This window comes from Odocoileus virginianus, chromosome 5, assembly GCF_023699985.2.
Source record: "Odocoileus virginianus isolate 20LAN1187 ecotype Illinois chromosome 5, Ovbor_1.2, whole genome shotgun sequence".
Lineage (NCBI taxonomy): Eukaryota > Metazoa > Chordata > Mammalia > Artiodactyla > Cervidae > Odocoileus > Odocoileus virginianus.
Window position 1 is genome coordinate 74,288,900 of NC_069678.1, and position 18,829 is coordinate 74,307,728.

An 18,829-nucleotide genomic window follows, 5' to 3' on the forward strand; every position below is an offset into this window, starting at 1 on the left:
TTTTGAAACAAGATTACAATGGCCTCCAGGGAAATTCTTCTGGAATCTCAACTGATATTTTTAAAAAAATCATTATCAATAAAATAATAACAAAAAGAATGGCTAATATTTAGGATAACCTGCACTCATATGCTAGGTACTGTGATAAGTACCTTACAAACATTCTAAAAGTCACTATTGGGGGGAGGAGCCAAGATGGCGGAGGAATAGGACGGGGAGACCACTTTCTCCCCTACAAATTCATCGAAAGAACAACTGAACGCTGAGCAAACTTCACAAAACAACTTCTGATCGCTAGCTGAGGACATCAGGCGCCCAGAAAAGCAGCCCATTGTCTTCGAAAGGAGGTAGAACAAAATATAAAAGATAAAAAGAGAGACAAAAGAGCTAGGGATGGGAGACCCGTCCCGGGAAGGGAGTCTTAATAGAGGAAGTTTCCAAACACCAAGAAACCCTCGCACCGGCGGTTCTGGGGGAAGTTTTCAAATCTCGGAGGGCAACCTAACTGGGAGAAGCAACTCCCAGCAGAAAAGTACCCCAGACGCCCGCATCCGCCATCCGCCGCCAGCAAGTGGGGGCGACATTGCTTAGGGTAAGGACGGGCGGCAAGGACCGGGCCTGAGTGCCCTGAGGGCAATCAGAGGGAGCTTTTGTGAGATAGCAACTTACTGTGGGATAGCAAAAGAGAGAAAATTAACCGGCCCGAACACACTGCCGGCCGTTCACAGAACAAAGGGACCAAGCAAGTCCAGAGGAGCTAGCCGCTGCGGACCGGCCATCCCTGCCGGAGGCAGGAGGCAGTGGGGAGGGGAAAGGGGCAAACTCGGCCCCAGAGACGGCACCCCCTACCACACTGCAAACAGGCCTCCAGTTTCTAACCAAAGACTTCCTGAGATTCTGGATGGTCGACATCCGCCGGGAGGGTCGCGGCTAAACACAAGGCCCACGTGGGCAGGAACAGGCTGGAACCGTGGAGGGGAGAAGGCGCACCGCATCCGGGGAGAGTGCACCCGTCAAGTACCTGGCTGCCTGAGCTGCTTCGGCCAGGGAAGGAACAAAACGCAGGCGCAATCGAGTCCGCGCTTTTGTGGAATATCCGAAAACTGGAACCGCAAGCAACACAGGGAATGCTCCACATAGAGCAGCCGGGAGCCTGAGCAGCATAGACGGGGAGAGCACACACCCGTGAGCGGGGCAAACCCAGTGTGGCCAGAACTCTATGAGTGCTCCCCACACACAGTGATATCTGCCTGCAGCGCCCCTCCCTCCCCGCAGCAGGACTGAACTAGCGAACCTGAACAAGAGACCACCCCGCCTGCCTGTGTCAGGGTGGAAATTAGACACTGAAGAGACCGGCAAACAGAAGCCAAGTAAACAAAGGGAACCGCTTCAGAAGGCACTGGTGCAACAGATTAAAATCCCTGTAGGTAACACCGACTACACCGGAAGGGGCCTAAAGATATTGAGAAGTGTAAACTGGAACTAGGAGCTATCTACAACTGAACCGAACCCACACTGACTGCAACAGCTCCAGAGAAATTCCTAGATATATTTTTTTTCCTTTTTTTTAAATTAAAAAAATTTTTCTTTTCTTTTTTATTTTTTCTCTATTATTTTCTTTTAAAATTCCCTATTATTCCCCCATTACTCCTTCACTTTCATTTCCATATATTTTTAGGATTTTTTTAATTAGGAAAAAAATTTTTTTAATTTTTTTTCCTCTTATTTTCTTTTAAAGTCCTCTATCACTCCTCTACTACTCCTTAATTTTCATTTTCATTTCACTATAACCTTGCAAAAATAAAAAGAGAGAAGCCCTGTTTTTAAACTGAACTTCATATATACTAAAATTTTTTGTTTTTGTTTTTAATGTTGTATTTTTAAGAGTCTAACCTCTACTCTAGATTTTTAATCTTTGTTTTTCAGTATGTGATATAAATTTTGGACATTTAAGAATCCAATGTTCAGTTCCCATTTTTATTCAGGAGTGTCTTGATTACTCTCTCCTCAGAACACCTCTATTTCCTCCCTCCCCCTTCTCTTCCCAATCCAATTCTGTGAATCTTTGTTGGTGTCTGGGCTACGGAGAACACTCTGGGAACAGACAACTGCGTAGATCTGTCTCTCTCCTCTTGAGCCCCCTTTTTCTCCTCCTGCTCATCTCTATCTCCCTCCTCCCTCTCCTCTTTTTCATGTAACTCTGTGAACCTGTCTGGGTGTCCCTCAGGGTGGAGAATCTTTTCACCATTTACCTAGAAGTTTTATTATCAGTGCTGTATAGTTGGAGAAGTCTTGAGACTACTGGAAGAATAAAACTGAAATCCAGAGGCAGGAGATTTAAGCCCAAAACCTGAGAACACCAGAAAACTCCTGACTACACGGAACATTAAGTAATAAGAGACCGTCCAGAAGCCTCCATACCTACACTGAAACCAACCACCACACAAGAGCCAATAAGTTTCAGAGCAAGACACACCATGCAAATTCTCCAGCAACGCAGGAACATAGACCTGAGCGTCAACATACAGGCTGCCCAAAGTCACACCTAACACGTAGACCCATCTCAAAACTCATTATTGGACACTCCATTGCACTACAAAGAAGAAATCCAGTTCCACGCACCAGAACACCGACGCAAGCTTCTCTAACCAGGAAACCTTGACAAGCCAATTGTCCAACCCCACCCACTGGGTGAAACCTCCACAATAAAAAGGAACCACAGACCTCCAGAATACAGAAAGCCCACTCCAGACACACCAATCTAAACAAGATGAAAAGGCAGAGAAATACTCAACACTTGGTAAAGGAACATGAAAAATGCCCACCAAGTCAAACAAAAGAGGAGGAGATGGGGAATCTACCTGAAAAAGAATTTAGAATAATGATAATAAAAATGACCCAAAATCTTGAAAACAAAATGGAGTTACAAATAAATAGCCTGGAGACAAAGATTGAGAAGATGCAAGAAATGTTTAACAAGGACCTAGAAGAAATAAAAAAGAGTCAATTAAAAATGAATAATGCAATAAATGAGATCAAAAACACTCTGGAGGGAACCAAGAGTAGAATAACGGAGACAGAAGATAGGATAAGTGGGGTAGAAGATAAAATGGTGGAAATAAATGAAGCAGAGAGGAAAAAAGAAAAAAAGAATCAAAAGAAATGAGGACAACCTTAGGGACCTCTGGGACAATGTGAAATGCCCCAACATTCGAATCATAGGAGTCCCAGAAGAAGAAGACAAAAAGAAAGGCCATGAGAAAACACTCGAGGAGATAATAGTTGAAAACTTCCCTAAAATGGGGAAGGAAATAGCCACCCAAGTCCAAGAAACCCAGAGAGTCCCAAACAGGATAAACCCAAGGCAAAACACCCCAAGCCACATATTAATCAAATTAACAAAGATCAAACACAAAGAACAAATATTAAAAGCAGCAAGGGAGAAACAACAAATAACACACAAAGGAATTCCCATAAGGATAACAGCTGATCTATCAACAGAAACCCTTCAGGCCAGAAGGGAATGGCAGGACATAAAGTAATGAAAGAGAATAACCTACAACCTAGATTACTGTACCCAGCAAGGATCTCATTCAGATATGAAGGAGAATTCAAAAGCTTTACAGACAAGCAAAAGCTGAGAGAATTCAGCACCACCAAACCAGCTCTTCAACAAATGCTAAAGGATCTTCTCTAGACAGGAAACACAGAAAAGTTGTATAAACGTGAACCCAAAACAACAAAGTAAATGGCAACGGGACCATACCTATCAATAATTACCTTAAATGTAAATGGGCTGAATGCCCCAACCAAAAGACAAAGACTGGCTGAATGGATACAAAAACAAGACCCCTATATATGCTGTCCACAAGAGACCCACCTCAAAACAAGGGACACATACAGACTAAAAGTGAAGGGCTGGAAAAAAATATTTCATGCAAACAGAGACCAAAAGAAAGCAGGAGTCGCAAAACTCGTATCAGATAAAACAGACTTTCAAATAAAGGCTGTGAAAAGAGACAAAGGAGGACACTACATAATGATCAAAGGATCAATCCAAGAAGAAGATATAACAATTATAAATATACATGCACCCAACATAGGAGCACTGCAATATGTAAGGCAAACACTAACGAGTATGAAAGAGGAAATTAACAGTAACACAATAATAGTGGGAGACTTTAATACCCCACTCACAACTATGGATAGATCAACTAAACAGAAAATTAACAAGGAAACACAAACTTTAAAGGACACAATGGACCAGCTAGACCTAATTGTTATCTATAGGACATTTCACCCCAAAACAATCAACTTCACCTTTTTCTCAAGTGCACACGGAACCTTCTCCAGAATAGATCACATCCTGGGCCATAAATCTAGTCTTGGTAAATTCAAAAAAATTGAAATCATTCCAGTCATCTTTTCTGACCACAGTGCAGTAAGATTAGATCTCAATTACAGGAAAAAAATTATTAAAAATTCAAACATATGGAGGCTAAATAACACACTTCTGAACAACCAACAAATCATAGAAGAAATCAAAAAAGAAATAAAAATATGCATAGAAATGAATGAAAATGAAAACACAACAACCCAAAACCTATGGGACACTGTAAAAGCAGTGCTAAGGGGAAGGTTCATAGCATTACAGGCTTACCTCAAGAAACAATAAAAAAGTCAAATAAATAACCTAACTCTACACCTAAAGCAACTAGAGAAGGAAGAAATTAAGAACCCCAGGGTTAGTAGAAGGAAAGAAATCTTTAAAATTAGGGCAGAAATAAATGCAAAAGAAACTAAAGAGACCATAGCAAAAATCAACAAAGCTAAAAGCTGGTTTTTTGAAAAAATAAACAAAATTGACACATTAAGAAACAAAGGGAGAAGAACCAAATTAACAAAATTAGAAATGAAAATGGAGAGATCACAACAGACAACACTGAAATACAACGGATCATAAGAGACTACTACCAGCAGCTCTATGCCAATAAAATGGACAACTTGTAAGAAATGGACAAATTCTTAGAAAAGTATAACTTTCCAAAACTGAACCAGAAAGAAATAGAAGATCCTAACAGACCCATCACAAGCAAGGAAATCGAAACTGTAATCAGAAATCTTCCAGCAAACAAAAGCCCAGGACCAGATGGCTTCACAGCTGAATTCTACCAAAAACTTAGAGACGAGCTAACACCTATCTTACTCAAACTCTTCCAGAAAATTGCAGAAGAAGGTAAACTTCCAAACTCATTCTATGAGGCCACTATCACCCTAATTCCAAAACCAGAAAAAGATGCCACAAAAAAAGAAAACTACAGGCCAATATCACTGATGAACATAGATGCAAAAATCCTTAACCAAATTCTAGCAAACAGAATCCAACAACATATTAAAAAAAATCATACACCATGACCAAGTGGGCTTTATCCCAAGAATGCAAGGATTCTTTAATATCCACAAATCAATCAATGTAATACACCACATTAACAAATTGAAAGATAAAAACCATATGATTATCTCAATAGATGCAGAAAAAGCCTTTGACAAAATTCAACATCCATTTATGATTAAAACTCTCCAGAAAGCAGGAATAGAAGGAACATACCTCAACATAATAAAAGCTATATATGACAAACCCACAGCAAGCATTACCCTCAATGGTGAAAAATTGAAAGCATTTCCCCTAAATCAGGAACAAGACAAGGGTGCCCACTCTCACCACTACTATTCAACATAGTTTTGGAAGTTTTGGCCACAGCAATCAGAGCAGAAAAAGAAGTAAAAGGAATTCAGATAGGAAAAGAAGAAATGAAACTCTCGCTGTTTGCAGATGACATGATCCTCTACATAGAAAACCCTACCAGAAAATACTAGAGCTAATCAGTGAATATAGTAAAGTTGCAGGATATAAAATTAACACACAGAAATCCCTTGCATTCCTATACACTAACAATGAGAAAACAGAAAGAGAAATTAAGGAAACAATACCATTCACCATTGCAACAAAAGAATAAAATACTTAGGAGTATATCTACCTAAAGAAACGAAAGACCTATACATAGAAAACTATAAAACACTGATGAAAGAAATCAAAGAGGACACAAATAGATGGAGAAACATACTGTGTTCATGGATTGGAAGAATTAATATTGTCAAAATGGCTATTCTACCAAAGCAATCTATAGATTCAATGCAATCCCTATCAAGCTACCAACGGTATTTTTCACAGAACTAGAACAAATAATTTCACAATTTGTATGGAAATACAAAAAAACCTCGAATAGCCAAAGTAATATTGAGAAGGAAGAATGGAACTGGAGGAATCAACCTGCCTGACTTCAGGCTCTACTACAAAGCCACAGTCATCAAGACAGTATGGTACTGGCACAAAGACAGAAATATAGATCAATGGAACAGAATAGAAAGCCCAGAGATAAATCCACGAACCTATGGACACCTTATCTTCGACAAAGGAGGCAAGAATATACAATGGAAAAAAGACCACCTCTTTAACAAGTGGTGGACAACTGGTCAACCACTTGTAAAAGAATGAAACTAGAACACTTTCTAACACCATACACAAAAATAAACTCAAAATGGATTAAAGATCTAAATGTAAGACCAGAAACTATAGAACTCCTGGAGGAGAACATAGGCAAAACACTCTCTGACATAAATCACAGCAGGATCCTCTATGACCCACCTCCCAGAATATGGGAAATAAAAGCAAAAATAAACAAATGGGACCTAATGAAACTTAAAAGCTTTTGCACAGCAAAGGAAACTATAAGCAAGGTGAAAAGACAGCCCTCAGATTGGGAGAAAATAATAGCAAACAAAGCAACAGACAAAGGATTAATCTCAAAAATATACAAGCAACTCCTGCAGCTCAACTCCAGAAAAATAAATGACCCAATCAAAAAATGGGCCAAAGAACTAAACAGACATTTCTCCAAAGAAGACATACAGATGGCTAACAAACACATGAAAAGATGCTCAACATCACTCATTATCAGAGAAATGCAAATCAAAACCACAATGAGGTACCATTTCATGCCAGTCAGGATGGCTGCTATCCAAAAGTCTACAAGCAGTAAATGCTGGAGAGGGTGTGGAGAAAAGGGAACCTTCTTACACTGTTGGTGGGAATGCAAACTAGTACAGCCGCTATGGAGAACATCGTGGAGATTTCTTAAAAAACTGGAATTAGAACTGCCATATGACCCAGCAATCCCACTTCTGGGCATACACACAGAGGAAACCAGATCTGAAAGAGACACGTGCACCCCAATGTTCATCGCAGCACTGTTTAGAATAGCCAGGACATGGAAGCAACCTAGATGCCCATCAGCAGACGAATGGATGAGAAAGCTGTAGTACATATACACCATGGAATATTACTCAGCCATTAAAAAGAATTCATTTGAATCAGTTCTAATGAGATGGATGAAACTGGAGCCCATTATACAGAGTGAAGTAAGCCAGAGAGATAAAGACCATTACAGTATACTAACACATATATATGGAATTTAGAAAGATGGTAATGATAACCCTATATGCAAAACAGAAAAAGAGACACAGATGTACAGAACAGACTTTTGGACTCTGTGGGAGAAGGTGAGGGTGGGATGTTTTGAGAGAACAGCATCGAAACATGTATATTATCTATGGTGAAACAGCTCACCAGCCCAGGTTGGGTGCATGAGACAAGTGCTCGGGCCTGGTGCACTGGGAAGACCCAGAGGGATCGGGTGGAGAGGGAGGTGGGAGGGGGGATCAGGATGGGGAATACATGTAAATCCATGGCTGATTCATGTCAATGTATGACAAAAACCACTACAATACTGTAAAGTAATTAGCTTCCAACTAATAAAAATAAATGAAAAAAATAAATAAAAAAAGCAGTTACTTGGAGGGAGAGTCAGAATGGGGAACACATGTACACCCACGGCTAATTCATGTGAATGTATGGCAAAACCACCACAATATTGTAAAGTAATTAGCCTCCAATTAAAAGAAATTAAAAAAAAATAAAAGTCACTATTTACAAATGAGGAACTTATGCACAAGAATAATGGAAAAGCTAGAACCTGATTCGATATTTAACCCTCTAGCACCCATGTTCTTATCATTCACTGCCCTGAAATGGACTCACACTTTGGGAGACAACATTTATAACTACAGTACTTCTGAACAGAACATTCTCACCAAACGCTTTATCCCAGCCTCAATCAGACCCCTGCTAGGCTAATAATCAAAAGACAACAAAGCTCAGAGTAATACTGGTCAACACCCCAAAACCAGATCATCCAATTTTATACTTGCCTATTGAATGGAACATCCACAAGAATCCTGGAATTGGTTAAGGAGAGAAGACAATTCTTCTGTAACTTTAAGGGAATAAAGAAAAATAATTATGAGCAAATGTACACCCATTCTAAACAAAGGTTCTAAGCATTTGGAAGGTTCAAAGCTTTTCTTATTGAAAGCCTGCTGTACACCTAGTCCTTTCCAAGTTCTTCATTCAATCTTACTATTTTTTTAATAGTTTTTTAAATTTATTTTTTATTCAAGCATAGTTGGTTTACAACGTTATATTAGTTTCTGGTATCAATCTTACTATTAACTCTAACATTCACCTTTGCCTAAAGAGTAATCTTTCTCTTTTCTGGCAAAGAGGGAGTCTCCCTTCCCCCTGAACCCTAGAAGGGTCTATGTGGAAAGCTGCCTGCCTGTGTGTCAATCTAAATCAATTCCTGGAAGCCTAGCCCATCTAATGAATGACTATGTCTGAACCAGATCTCATAACTAACTCTGTGACAGAGCTTCTACTTTCTACCTATGACTAGTAGGAATTGAACTAGGAGAGAGAAAAGGACTTCTAGGAAAGCTGTGGGAATAAAAAATTATAACATCTCTTTGAAAGACCATGAGTAGGCCAGTGGCATGTACAGCCATGACAGCAGTATAGTGTACGAGGCAGGGGTAGCAAACCTGAAATGCCAACAGGAACTAGGCAGTAACATAAACGAGTGAAGAAGGAAGAGTGCAAAATAGGGCAGCGGGGGGAATTATGGCAAACTGGACAATTCAGGCCCTTTTATGGGGGCAGTTGTTAATCGTCTCCAACTAATGATGGCCATGTAGGAATTCAGACTGAATTGAGAAGGATCATCCAATTTTTCAAGAGAAAGTGAAAATACAGATTTAAGTGAGGAAAGATCATGTTATTCTATTTTTAATAGATTCCCATTTTAAGTATACATTTCAATCAGATCTGACACACTTATATATATTATGTATAAATTTACCCACTATCACAATCAACATAAAAAATACTTCCATTACCCCGAAAGTTCCACTGTGACACTTGCCACTCCATTCCCAACTTGCAAATTTCAACCCCAGAAAATCATACTGTCATTACAGATTAGTGTTCTAAGATTTCACATAAAGTCATATGGTCATGTCTAGCTTATTTTGCTCAGCATAAAATGTTTTTTGAGATTCATCCATGTGGCATGTATCAGTACTTCACTTCTTTTTATCACCAAGTAGTATTTCCTTATATGAATATATCATAATTGGTTTATCTATTCACCCGTTTTCAGGTGACATTAAGTTTTCAGTTTGGGGGGATAATAAATAAAGGCATTATGAGCATTTGTGTGTCATTATATGGCTACATAATTTCATTTCTCCAAGTGAAATAACTGTGTAGTATGAAAGGTATATCTCTAACTTTCAAAGAAATTACCAGACTGTTGGATTGGTTTTATCATTTTTCATTCTTAACATCAACATAGGAGAATTTCAGTTTCTCTACACTTTTGTCAACACCTGATACTGTCACTTTTTAAATTTCAACCAATCTAGGAGGTGTATAGTGTTACCTATGTGTGCTGTGAGGCTGTGATGTGTACTCAGTAGTGTCTGACTCTTTGAAGTCCCACGAACTGTAGCCTGCCAGGCTTCTCTGTCCGTGGAATTTTCCAGGCAAGAATACTGGAGTGGGTTGCCATTTCCTACTCCAGGGGATCTTCCCGACCCAGGGATTGAACTCGTGTCTCTTGCCTTTCCTGCACTGGTAGGTGGATTCCTTATCACTAGTGCCACCTGGGAAGCCCATCTAAGTGTACAGTGGTATCCAAATGTACTTTTAATTTGAATTTCCCTAACAGACAAAGATACTGAGCATCTTTTCTTTTCTTTTTTCCTGAGCATCTTTTCAAGTGCTCATTTGTCACCTGCACTATCTTCTTTCATGGAGTGTCTGTTCAAACCTTCTGCCTTCTCAAAAAATTGGTTTGTTTATCTTGTGTTACCTATTTAATAGTTCTTTAATTCTGGATAAAAGTCCTCTGTCATATATATAAAGTGGACATGTTTCTCAGTCCTGGATTATCTTTTCATTTTTTAATGTCTCTGTGTGTGTTTGACCAGAAGCTTCTAATTTGATGAATTCTAATTTATTATTTTTCTTTTTGAAATATGCTTTTTGTATCCTAAGAAAACTTTGCCTACTCTGATGTTTTCTTCTAGTTTTATGGTTTTTATATTTAGACCTATGACTTAGCTTTTATATTTAGATCTATGACTCAATTCAATTTAATTTTCACACATGTTGCTAAGCCTATAGGATATACCAAAGTTTTAACAGTAAATGTTTCTGGATAGCTGTTTTCTGATAAATGCAAAATTTTTAAACCATATTACTTATCTATATTTTTTATTTTTTCTACAGTAATCATGCATTTATTTTTCCCCCTCCCTCCTTCTCTCTCTCAGGATGAAAAATCAGAACTAAATAAAACATATTTTTCATTTATTTGTCCTCAAGTAAGAAGCACAGTCAAATATTAAAATCAAATTACCTGCTGGTAATGGGGGAAAGTTTTCAAAGCCTTGAAAAGTAGACAGGTAACCTCTGACAACAGACGAACAGGCATCCCCCTGGCCAGGCCCTGGCGTGTTAAGTTGAGGGCACAAGCGCTGGCTGTGAACTGCACTGGCAAATCCAATGGATGATTCCTCATTCCTACAGCCACAAGCTGAAGATGAATTTGTTTTAAGTGGCATATGACAATGTTAGCATTCTTTACACAGTCTTATTTTTGTGTTATCAAAAATACTTGCTTATCAGGACAAAAAGTAACAGATTTTTTTCCCATCCTCACCATTTATTTTTTAGGAAACCAGCAATACCTTCTAACCCAAACGCAGTCATTAATTTGCCGTGTGACTTAAGGTAACTCACTTCCTTTCCCTGGACCTCTGTTTCCTCATCTGTGATTTCACAATCATTTATCAAGCCTCAGTCCCTCCAAGGCATTATGATAAGCACTATAGGGGATATAAACAGGAATCACTTATATCCTACTCCTTAGCATAAAGCCTTATGAAAGAAATAAGGCATGTAAACAAATAACATTGTAAGAGATGCCAAAAGATGAAACTGGAAAAAAAAAAAGCACCAAGAAAGAGGTATAAATAAAGTGCTGCCTACGGTGGTCATACAGCAAACAATCATTTCTGGTATGGAAGTCAAAAGTTTCATTCAGAGAACACATTTAGGCAGGGTCTGGATAGGATCTGGGTACGAAACAGAGGTGGGGGTGGGATGGAAAGGTAATTAGTAGGGAAGGGAAACGTGATAAAAACACAAAGTGGACAAAAAATGGGATGAATCCACCAAAAGAGGAGGAAGAAATTTGAATTTGTAAAGGGATAAAACCTAACATTAGGGAGCTGCCTGGTGGACTAGTGGTGAGGATTCTGTGTTTTCACTGCCATGGCCCAGGTTTAATTCCTGGTTGGAGAACTGAGATCCCACAAGCCATGAGGCATGGCCACAAAACAAACAAACAGTTAGAAAGGTAACTGTTAACAGAAGACATGTTGTATAGACCTAGAAATAAATTTAAAATGAAGGTGTTATACCAAGTGTATACCATATCTGCTCCAACATTCAGGGACAACATGATCTGTTTTGTCTATCAAATAGCGATAATGATCCCTCCCCTCCTCGGAGACCAGTCTGCTGATATACAAATGAGCCCTGAGTTTTATGAACCACTGAAAGACCAGAGCCCCTTACTTTGACACCTACATGAACTCAGAGCCAGTATACACTGCTCCTATGGAAATTGTTTTTTTCTATATTGCTAAACTGCTCTTAGGATTTCATGTAATTGCCATCATCTGCAATATAAATACATAGAAAGTAAAGCAAACATGATTTTCAATAAAAAAAAAATCACAAAATCTCACAGAGATATGAAAAGGACTTTTAGAATATCTGATGCAATTTCCTCCTTATAGATGGGAAACAAAGATCCAGAGTTTTTCCTTTATACAGTATTGTTTTTAAGTTATGAGTAAATCTAATTCACCATGGTACACAAATAGCCTAAAAATAGCTATAAAAATAGCCTATTTTTATGGAACTGCAGAAATTACAAATAACAAAAACAATTTTAAGACTTCAAGTTACACTTAATTGTAAATAACAGCAGTTTTCTTTCTCAAACCACTTAATTCTTCCAATTACATTTAAAATAAATTCATCCTTCTGTACAGGAAAGCAAAGTTTGACCCTATCAATACTGGTAACTTTACTTTATTCACAAAATACTTCAAATGCTAGAATTGATTACCTTCAATCACTGCTATTTTGTTCTATTATAGAGATATTATAGTTGCTATTTTTTGAAAAAAAAACTTACTTAAATTTTAAAGAGTAAAGGAATAAATGAGAATGTTTATACAAAGTGAATTCATGTTTCCAGATTAAGTCCTGTTTTAGGCAATCATCCTGTGCTCAGATCAAATTAAAAAATCCAAACAATTGAGATTGATTAAGATGCCCAAAACATGATATGATCTGGCAGTTTAAGCCTAACAATGCTTTTTCTCTGTGTGGGCACTGTGACTCACAATAGAATAAGGCTATTAAGTAACTGTATTCAATGTGTTTAATCAGTTCAGTTCAGTCGCTCAGTCATGTCCAACTCTTTGCAACCCCATGGACTGCAGCATGCCAGGCTTCCCTGTCCATCACCAACTCCTGGAGTTTACTCAAATTCATGTCCATTGAATCAGTGATGCCATCAAACCATCTCATCCTCTGTTGTTCCCTTCTCCTCCTGCCCTCAATCTTTCCCAGCATCAGGGTCTTTTCCAATGAGTCAGCTCTTCACATCAGGTGGCCAAAGTTTTGGAGTTTCAGCTTCAACATCAGTCCTTCCAGTGAACACCCAGAACTCATCTCCTTTAGGATGGGCTGGTTGGATCTCCTTGCAGTCCAAGGGACTCTCAAGAGTTTTCTCCAACACCACAGTTGAAAAAGCATCAATTCTTCAGCACTCAGCTTCCCTTTTTTTTTTTTTTTCAGCTTTCTTTATAGTCTAACTCTCACATCCAGACAGGACTACTGGAAAATCCATAGCCTTGACTAGATGGACCTTTGTTGGAAAAGTAGTATCTCTGCTTTTTAATATGCTGTCCAAGTTGGTCATAGCTTTCCATCTAAGGAGTAAGCGTCTTTTAATTTCATGGCTGCAGTTACTACCTGCAGTGATTTTGGAGCCCAGAAAAATAAAATCAGCCACTGTTTCCCTATCTATTTGCTATGAAGTGATGGAACTGAATGCCATGATTTTACTTTTCTAAATGTTGAGCTTTATGCCAGCTTTAAATCACTTTTTCACTCTCCTCTTTCACTTTCATCAAGAGGCTCTGTAGTTCTTCACTTTTCTGCCATAAGGGTGGTGTTATCTGCATATCTGGGGTTATTGATACTTCTCCCAGCAATGTTTATTTCAGCTTGTGCTTCATCCAGCCCAGCGTTTCTTATGATGTACTCTGCATATAAGTTAAATAAGCAGGGTGACAATATACAGCCTTGACGTACTCATTTTCCTATTTGGAACCAGTCTGTTGTTCCATGTCCAGTTCTAACTGTTGCTTCCTGACCTGCATACAGGTTTCTCAAGAGGCAGGTCAGGTGGTCTGGTATTCTCACCTCTATAAGAGTTTTCCACAGTTTGTTGTGATCCACACAGTCAAAGGCTTTGGCATAGTCAATAAAGCAGAAATAGATGTTTTTCTGGAACGTTCTTGCTTTTTTGATGATCCAGCGGATGTTGGCAATTTGATCTCTGGTTCCTCTGCCTTTTCTAAAACCAGCTTGAACATCTGGAAGTTCACGGTTCACGTATTGCTGAAGCCTGGTTTGGAGAATTTTGAGCATTATTTTACTAGCGTGTGAGATGAGTGCAACTGTGCAGTAGTTTGAGCATTCTTTGGCACTGCCTTTCTTAGGGACTGGAATGAAAACTGACCTTTTCCAGTCCTGTGGCCACTGCTGAGTTTTCCAAATTTTAAACAACTTTAACTGAATCAAGTAATAAGTAGTTATAAAAACTACATTTCTGAGTTGTAGTTACCTTTAAAATAGCAGGCATGGTTACTTCCGTTGAAAATGTCTCTGTGAAGAGCCTGCAGAGGGCTTCCTTCACGAAACACGACCTATTCCTGTAGCAGCTCAGCGCCTCTGAAATCTGGCTTATGTTGGCTCCCCCAGCAACCTAGGAAAACAAAGAGGTTACCAAAGGCTCCACCTTTCACCTACAAGGAAGGCTTCTTTTAGAGTCAAGTGTTTGAAACAATAAACATTCACTTAAATGTTTCAAGAGCTTTACAATGCTGATCTCATTCAGTGATTCTAGTAGGGAAATGTTCTCCTCAACCTCATTTTTACATGGTGGCTCCAGAGAGGTGATGTACATTGCTAAATACAATAAACTAATTAAGCAGTGGAGACAGACTCAAATACCATCTCCCTACAGCTGTGTTACAGTTGAGACCTCAACTGAATAATCCATAGCATGTAAATTCTTAAACAACCAATAACCATGAACGCATGTTCCTAAGTACTCAAATAAAATAGACAAAAAAAGATAGGGAAAAAATACATAAAATAAATAAGATGAAAAAGGAGTTGAACTTTTATAGAACTAGTTAGTTCATTAATATTAAGATAATTCTTCTTGCTACCACTCAAGTACAACCCTGAATACACGTTGGAAGGACTGATGCTGAAGCTGAAGCTCCAGTATTTTGGTCATCTGATGAAAACAGCCAACTTACTGAAAAAGTCCCTGATGCTGGGAAAGGTTGAGGGCAGAAGGAGAAGAGGGTGTCAGAAGATAAGATGGCTGGATGACATCACTGATACAATGAACATGAACTTGGGCAAACTTCAGGAGATGGAATGGTGAGGGACAGGAAGACCCAGTGTGCCACAGTTGACAGGGTTGCAAAGAATTGGACACAACTAGGCAACTGAACAACCACCACCACTAAAGTAATAATTTCAGAAAGTCTATATATAGACTTTGGGTCTGGAGAATAATGGTAACCTTATCCAAACCATAAATTAAAAAGAAATGTTTATTCATTTAAACATTTATTTAAAAATATAAAACTAGATTTTACTCAGTTTTCAGCATTCCTAGGTAGTGAAGAAAAAGAAAAAAAAGGGGGTAAAGTTCAGGATTTCACAAAAATGAAAAGAAAAACAACCCCTTTTCCACTCCACCATGGTCAGCAGTAACAACTGCTGTTTCTTCATTGAAAAAACATTACATCACTAAAGTGACAGAAGAATGCTTTTGAATTAGGACACCTGTCAATTAAATGCAAAGAAATAAAAAGATTCAAACCAATTCCATATAAAGCTACTGTAGGAATTTTTTTTTAAAGCAAATCTAGGGACTTCCTTGGTGGTCCAATGGCTAAGACTCCACCGTCCCAATGAAGGGGGCCCGGGATCAATCCCTGGTCAGGAAATTAGAGCCACAACTAAAGATCCCACATCCCTCAAAGACTGCATGTGCCACAACTAAGACCTGGCACAGCTTTATATATTAAAGCAAAACTACACATTTCAGCTAAGAAAAATTCTTCTCATAAATCAAAAACAAATCAGAACAAAAGTGTAACATACCACTTTAAACTGAACTAAATGTTCTTAATAAGCATTATTGTATGTGAAAAAAAATACATTCAACAAAAAGGTGAAACAGGTATGATTAAATTCAGGAAAAGATCAAGTCATCTCAAACATAAAAACTAAGTACAAAGTATCCAAGGAATAATAGAATTGATTAAAATTTAGTAAGGAGAAGAAATGCAAGAAACAAACAAGATAAAGAAATTTTAAAAGAAAGAAGTTAAAAGGATCTAAGATTGAGTGCTGATATAGAAAAGAAGATACAACACACATATACGTGAAGTTCCTGGGGAAGAAATGAACTAATTTTTAAAATTACTACCAACAAAAACTTTCCAGAAATTAAAAAAAGACCTAAATCAAACATTGAAAGAACTCCCACCAACCACCTGGGAAAACTGGCCCAAATCAAGTCCAAGACATATCACAGTATAAAAATTAAATTTAATGATAAAGAAAAACCACCTTCAGGGCCTTCTTATAAAAAGATCAAATTATTAATATGAATAGAAATCTACTATAATTATTAATGACATTATTCAAGATGTGCCTATTCTTTTTTTTGCACTTGATAAAATACTCAGAGAAATGCTAGTATGTGTCACTATGATTGTGTTTTTCTTTTCCCTTAGATCTGTTCTGACTTTTGCTTTATGTATCTGTGTTTCTTTGTTGTTAGGTGTCTAATGGTTTATGCTGTCTATCTTTGTGAATTGTACCTTTTATCATTAAAAATATTCATCTCTTTCATTTAAAAATAATTAAAAGATCAAAACAAATTAGAGAATTAGATTGTCATCAGACTTAACAAGCAACACACAAAGTAATGTAACAGTGGACAAGCATGTTCAAGAAATAAGGAAAGAAAAGGGGGCTCCCCTGGTAGCCCAGTGGTCAAGAATCTGCCTAGCAATGCAGGGGACACCAGTTCAATCCCTGGTCCAGGAAGATCCCACACACCACAGAGCAATTAAGCCCATGTGTCACAACTACTGACCCCACGCACCCAGAGCCCACACTCCACAACGAGAGAAGCCACCATGACGAGAAGCCCACAAACCACAACTAGAGAGGAGGCCCCGCTCACCAGCTAGAGAAAGCCTGTGGGTAGCAACAGAGATCCAGCACAACAAAAATTTAATAAATAAAAATTTTTTAAAAGGTAAATAAAGGAGTTTATATCCATGCTTGCAACTTCTAGAGGATGTTTCAACAGTAAACTGTGGCTCGTTTCTATCAATTTCAGCTCTTTCCACAATAGCTGTCCATGCCCCACCTCACTCCCCAGCGACCAGCACATGCTCCTAGAGCTGCCTGCACTTAGCCTGTGAGAGTCCAGGTGGGGAAAAGGACCCTCCAAATATCAGGGATCTGTGCTCTGACTGCTTCTGATAACAGGTACAAAAAGGTGGGCAGCCAATGCCATTGCACCCTCACCAGCCAACTGTTCAAAGCCCTTCTCCCACCAGCTAAAATGACTTCAAGGAAATTTCAAGGGCTGCCCCTTCACTGTTTTCTTTTTCCCCTTTTAGAAGATAGACATTAATGACTATGACATTCAAAACAACTACACATACAGAGAAAATCCCAAAGTTACTGCACATACCCAGGGAAAGGCTCATAAAAGACCTAGAGATCTTAAAATTTATACTTCAGGCTGATCCTCAACACAGACCCCAAACACAAAAACAATAACACAGACATCAAGCCCTGGGAAGGGAAAAGAATCTGATTTCTAGAGTTGCCATATTATCAGTTTCAAATGCCCAGTTTTCAACAACAAAAATCACAAAGCATATAAAGAAATAGGAAAGTATGGCCCATTCAAATGGAAAAAACTAAAATCAAAAGACACTGTCCCTGTAACAGAACTGATAGCAAGTCAACTCAAACAAGACTTTAAAACATCCACCTTAAAGATGTTCAAAGAACTAAAGGAAAATTAGATAAAGTCAAGAAAAAGAACAAAAGAGAAAACTCAAGAGAGATTTAAAAAAAAAAACTTAAAAAGAATCAAAAAAATTCTGGAGCTGAAAGGTATAATAACTGAAATAAAAATTCATGAGTTTTCAAGGCAGATTTGAACAGGAAGATGAAAAAAATCAACAAACTTGAAGACAGGACAAAGGAAATTGTGTCAGAGGAACAGAAAACAAAAAGACTGAAAACAAAGGAGCAGAGTCTCAGGACCCTGTGGAATACCATTAGACAGGCCAACATACACTGTAGGAATCTTAGAAGAGACTAAAGTAGCAAAGAATATTGGGGGGAAAATGGCTGCAAATGTCCCAAATTTGATGAAAGACATGCATATAAACATCCAAGAAATTCAAGAATTCCACGCAGGATGAACTCAAGAAGACTCACAGTGAGACATGTTATAATCAAATTTTCAAGGCCAAAGACAAAGATTCTAAGAAGCAGCAAGAAAGAAGCAAATCATCACATATAAAGGATCCTCAGTAAGACCTGCAGACTTCTCATCAAAAACTTAGAAGCCAGAAGACAATGGGTTGATATGTTCAAAGTGTTCAAAGGAAAAAACTGTCAACCAAGAATCTTATGCCCTGAAAAACTGTCCTTCAAAAGTAAGGGTGAAAGCCAGAATGACTATCATCGAAAATTCCACAAACAACAAATGCTGGAGAGGGTATGGAGAGAAGGATACCCTCCTACACTGTTGGTGGGAATTCAAACTGGTACAGCCACTGTGGAGAACAGTAGGGAAGTTTCTTAAAAAACTAAAACCAGAGCTACCGTATGACCTTGAAATCCCACTCTTGGGCATATATCCAGAGAAAAACAAGATCA

The 18,829-nt window shown here is 38.4% G+C and overlaps 1 protein-coding gene across 3 annotated transcripts in view; it reads right to left on the reverse strand.

Annotated features, from left to right (window-relative positions):
• The window catches only part of ZYG11A (zyg-11 family member A, cell cycle regulator), a 133,279-nt gene that overhangs the window by 81,709 nt on the left and 32,741 nt on the right, over positions 1 to 18,829 (reverse strand). For all 3 annotated transcript variants that reach the window (XM_070468150.1, XM_020871464.2, XM_020871463.2), the window contains exons 4-6: positions 14,451 to 14,591; positions 10,878 to 11,054; positions 8,329 to 8,393 (exon numbers count right to left, since the gene is read on the reverse strand). In XM_070468150.1, the coding sequence (XP_070324251.1) occupies positions 8,329 to 8,393; positions 10,878 to 11,054; positions 14,451 to 14,591 (383 nt within the window). The remainder of the gene's footprint in view (positions 1 to 8,328; positions 8,394 to 10,877; positions 11,055 to 14,450; positions 14,592 to 18,829) is intronic.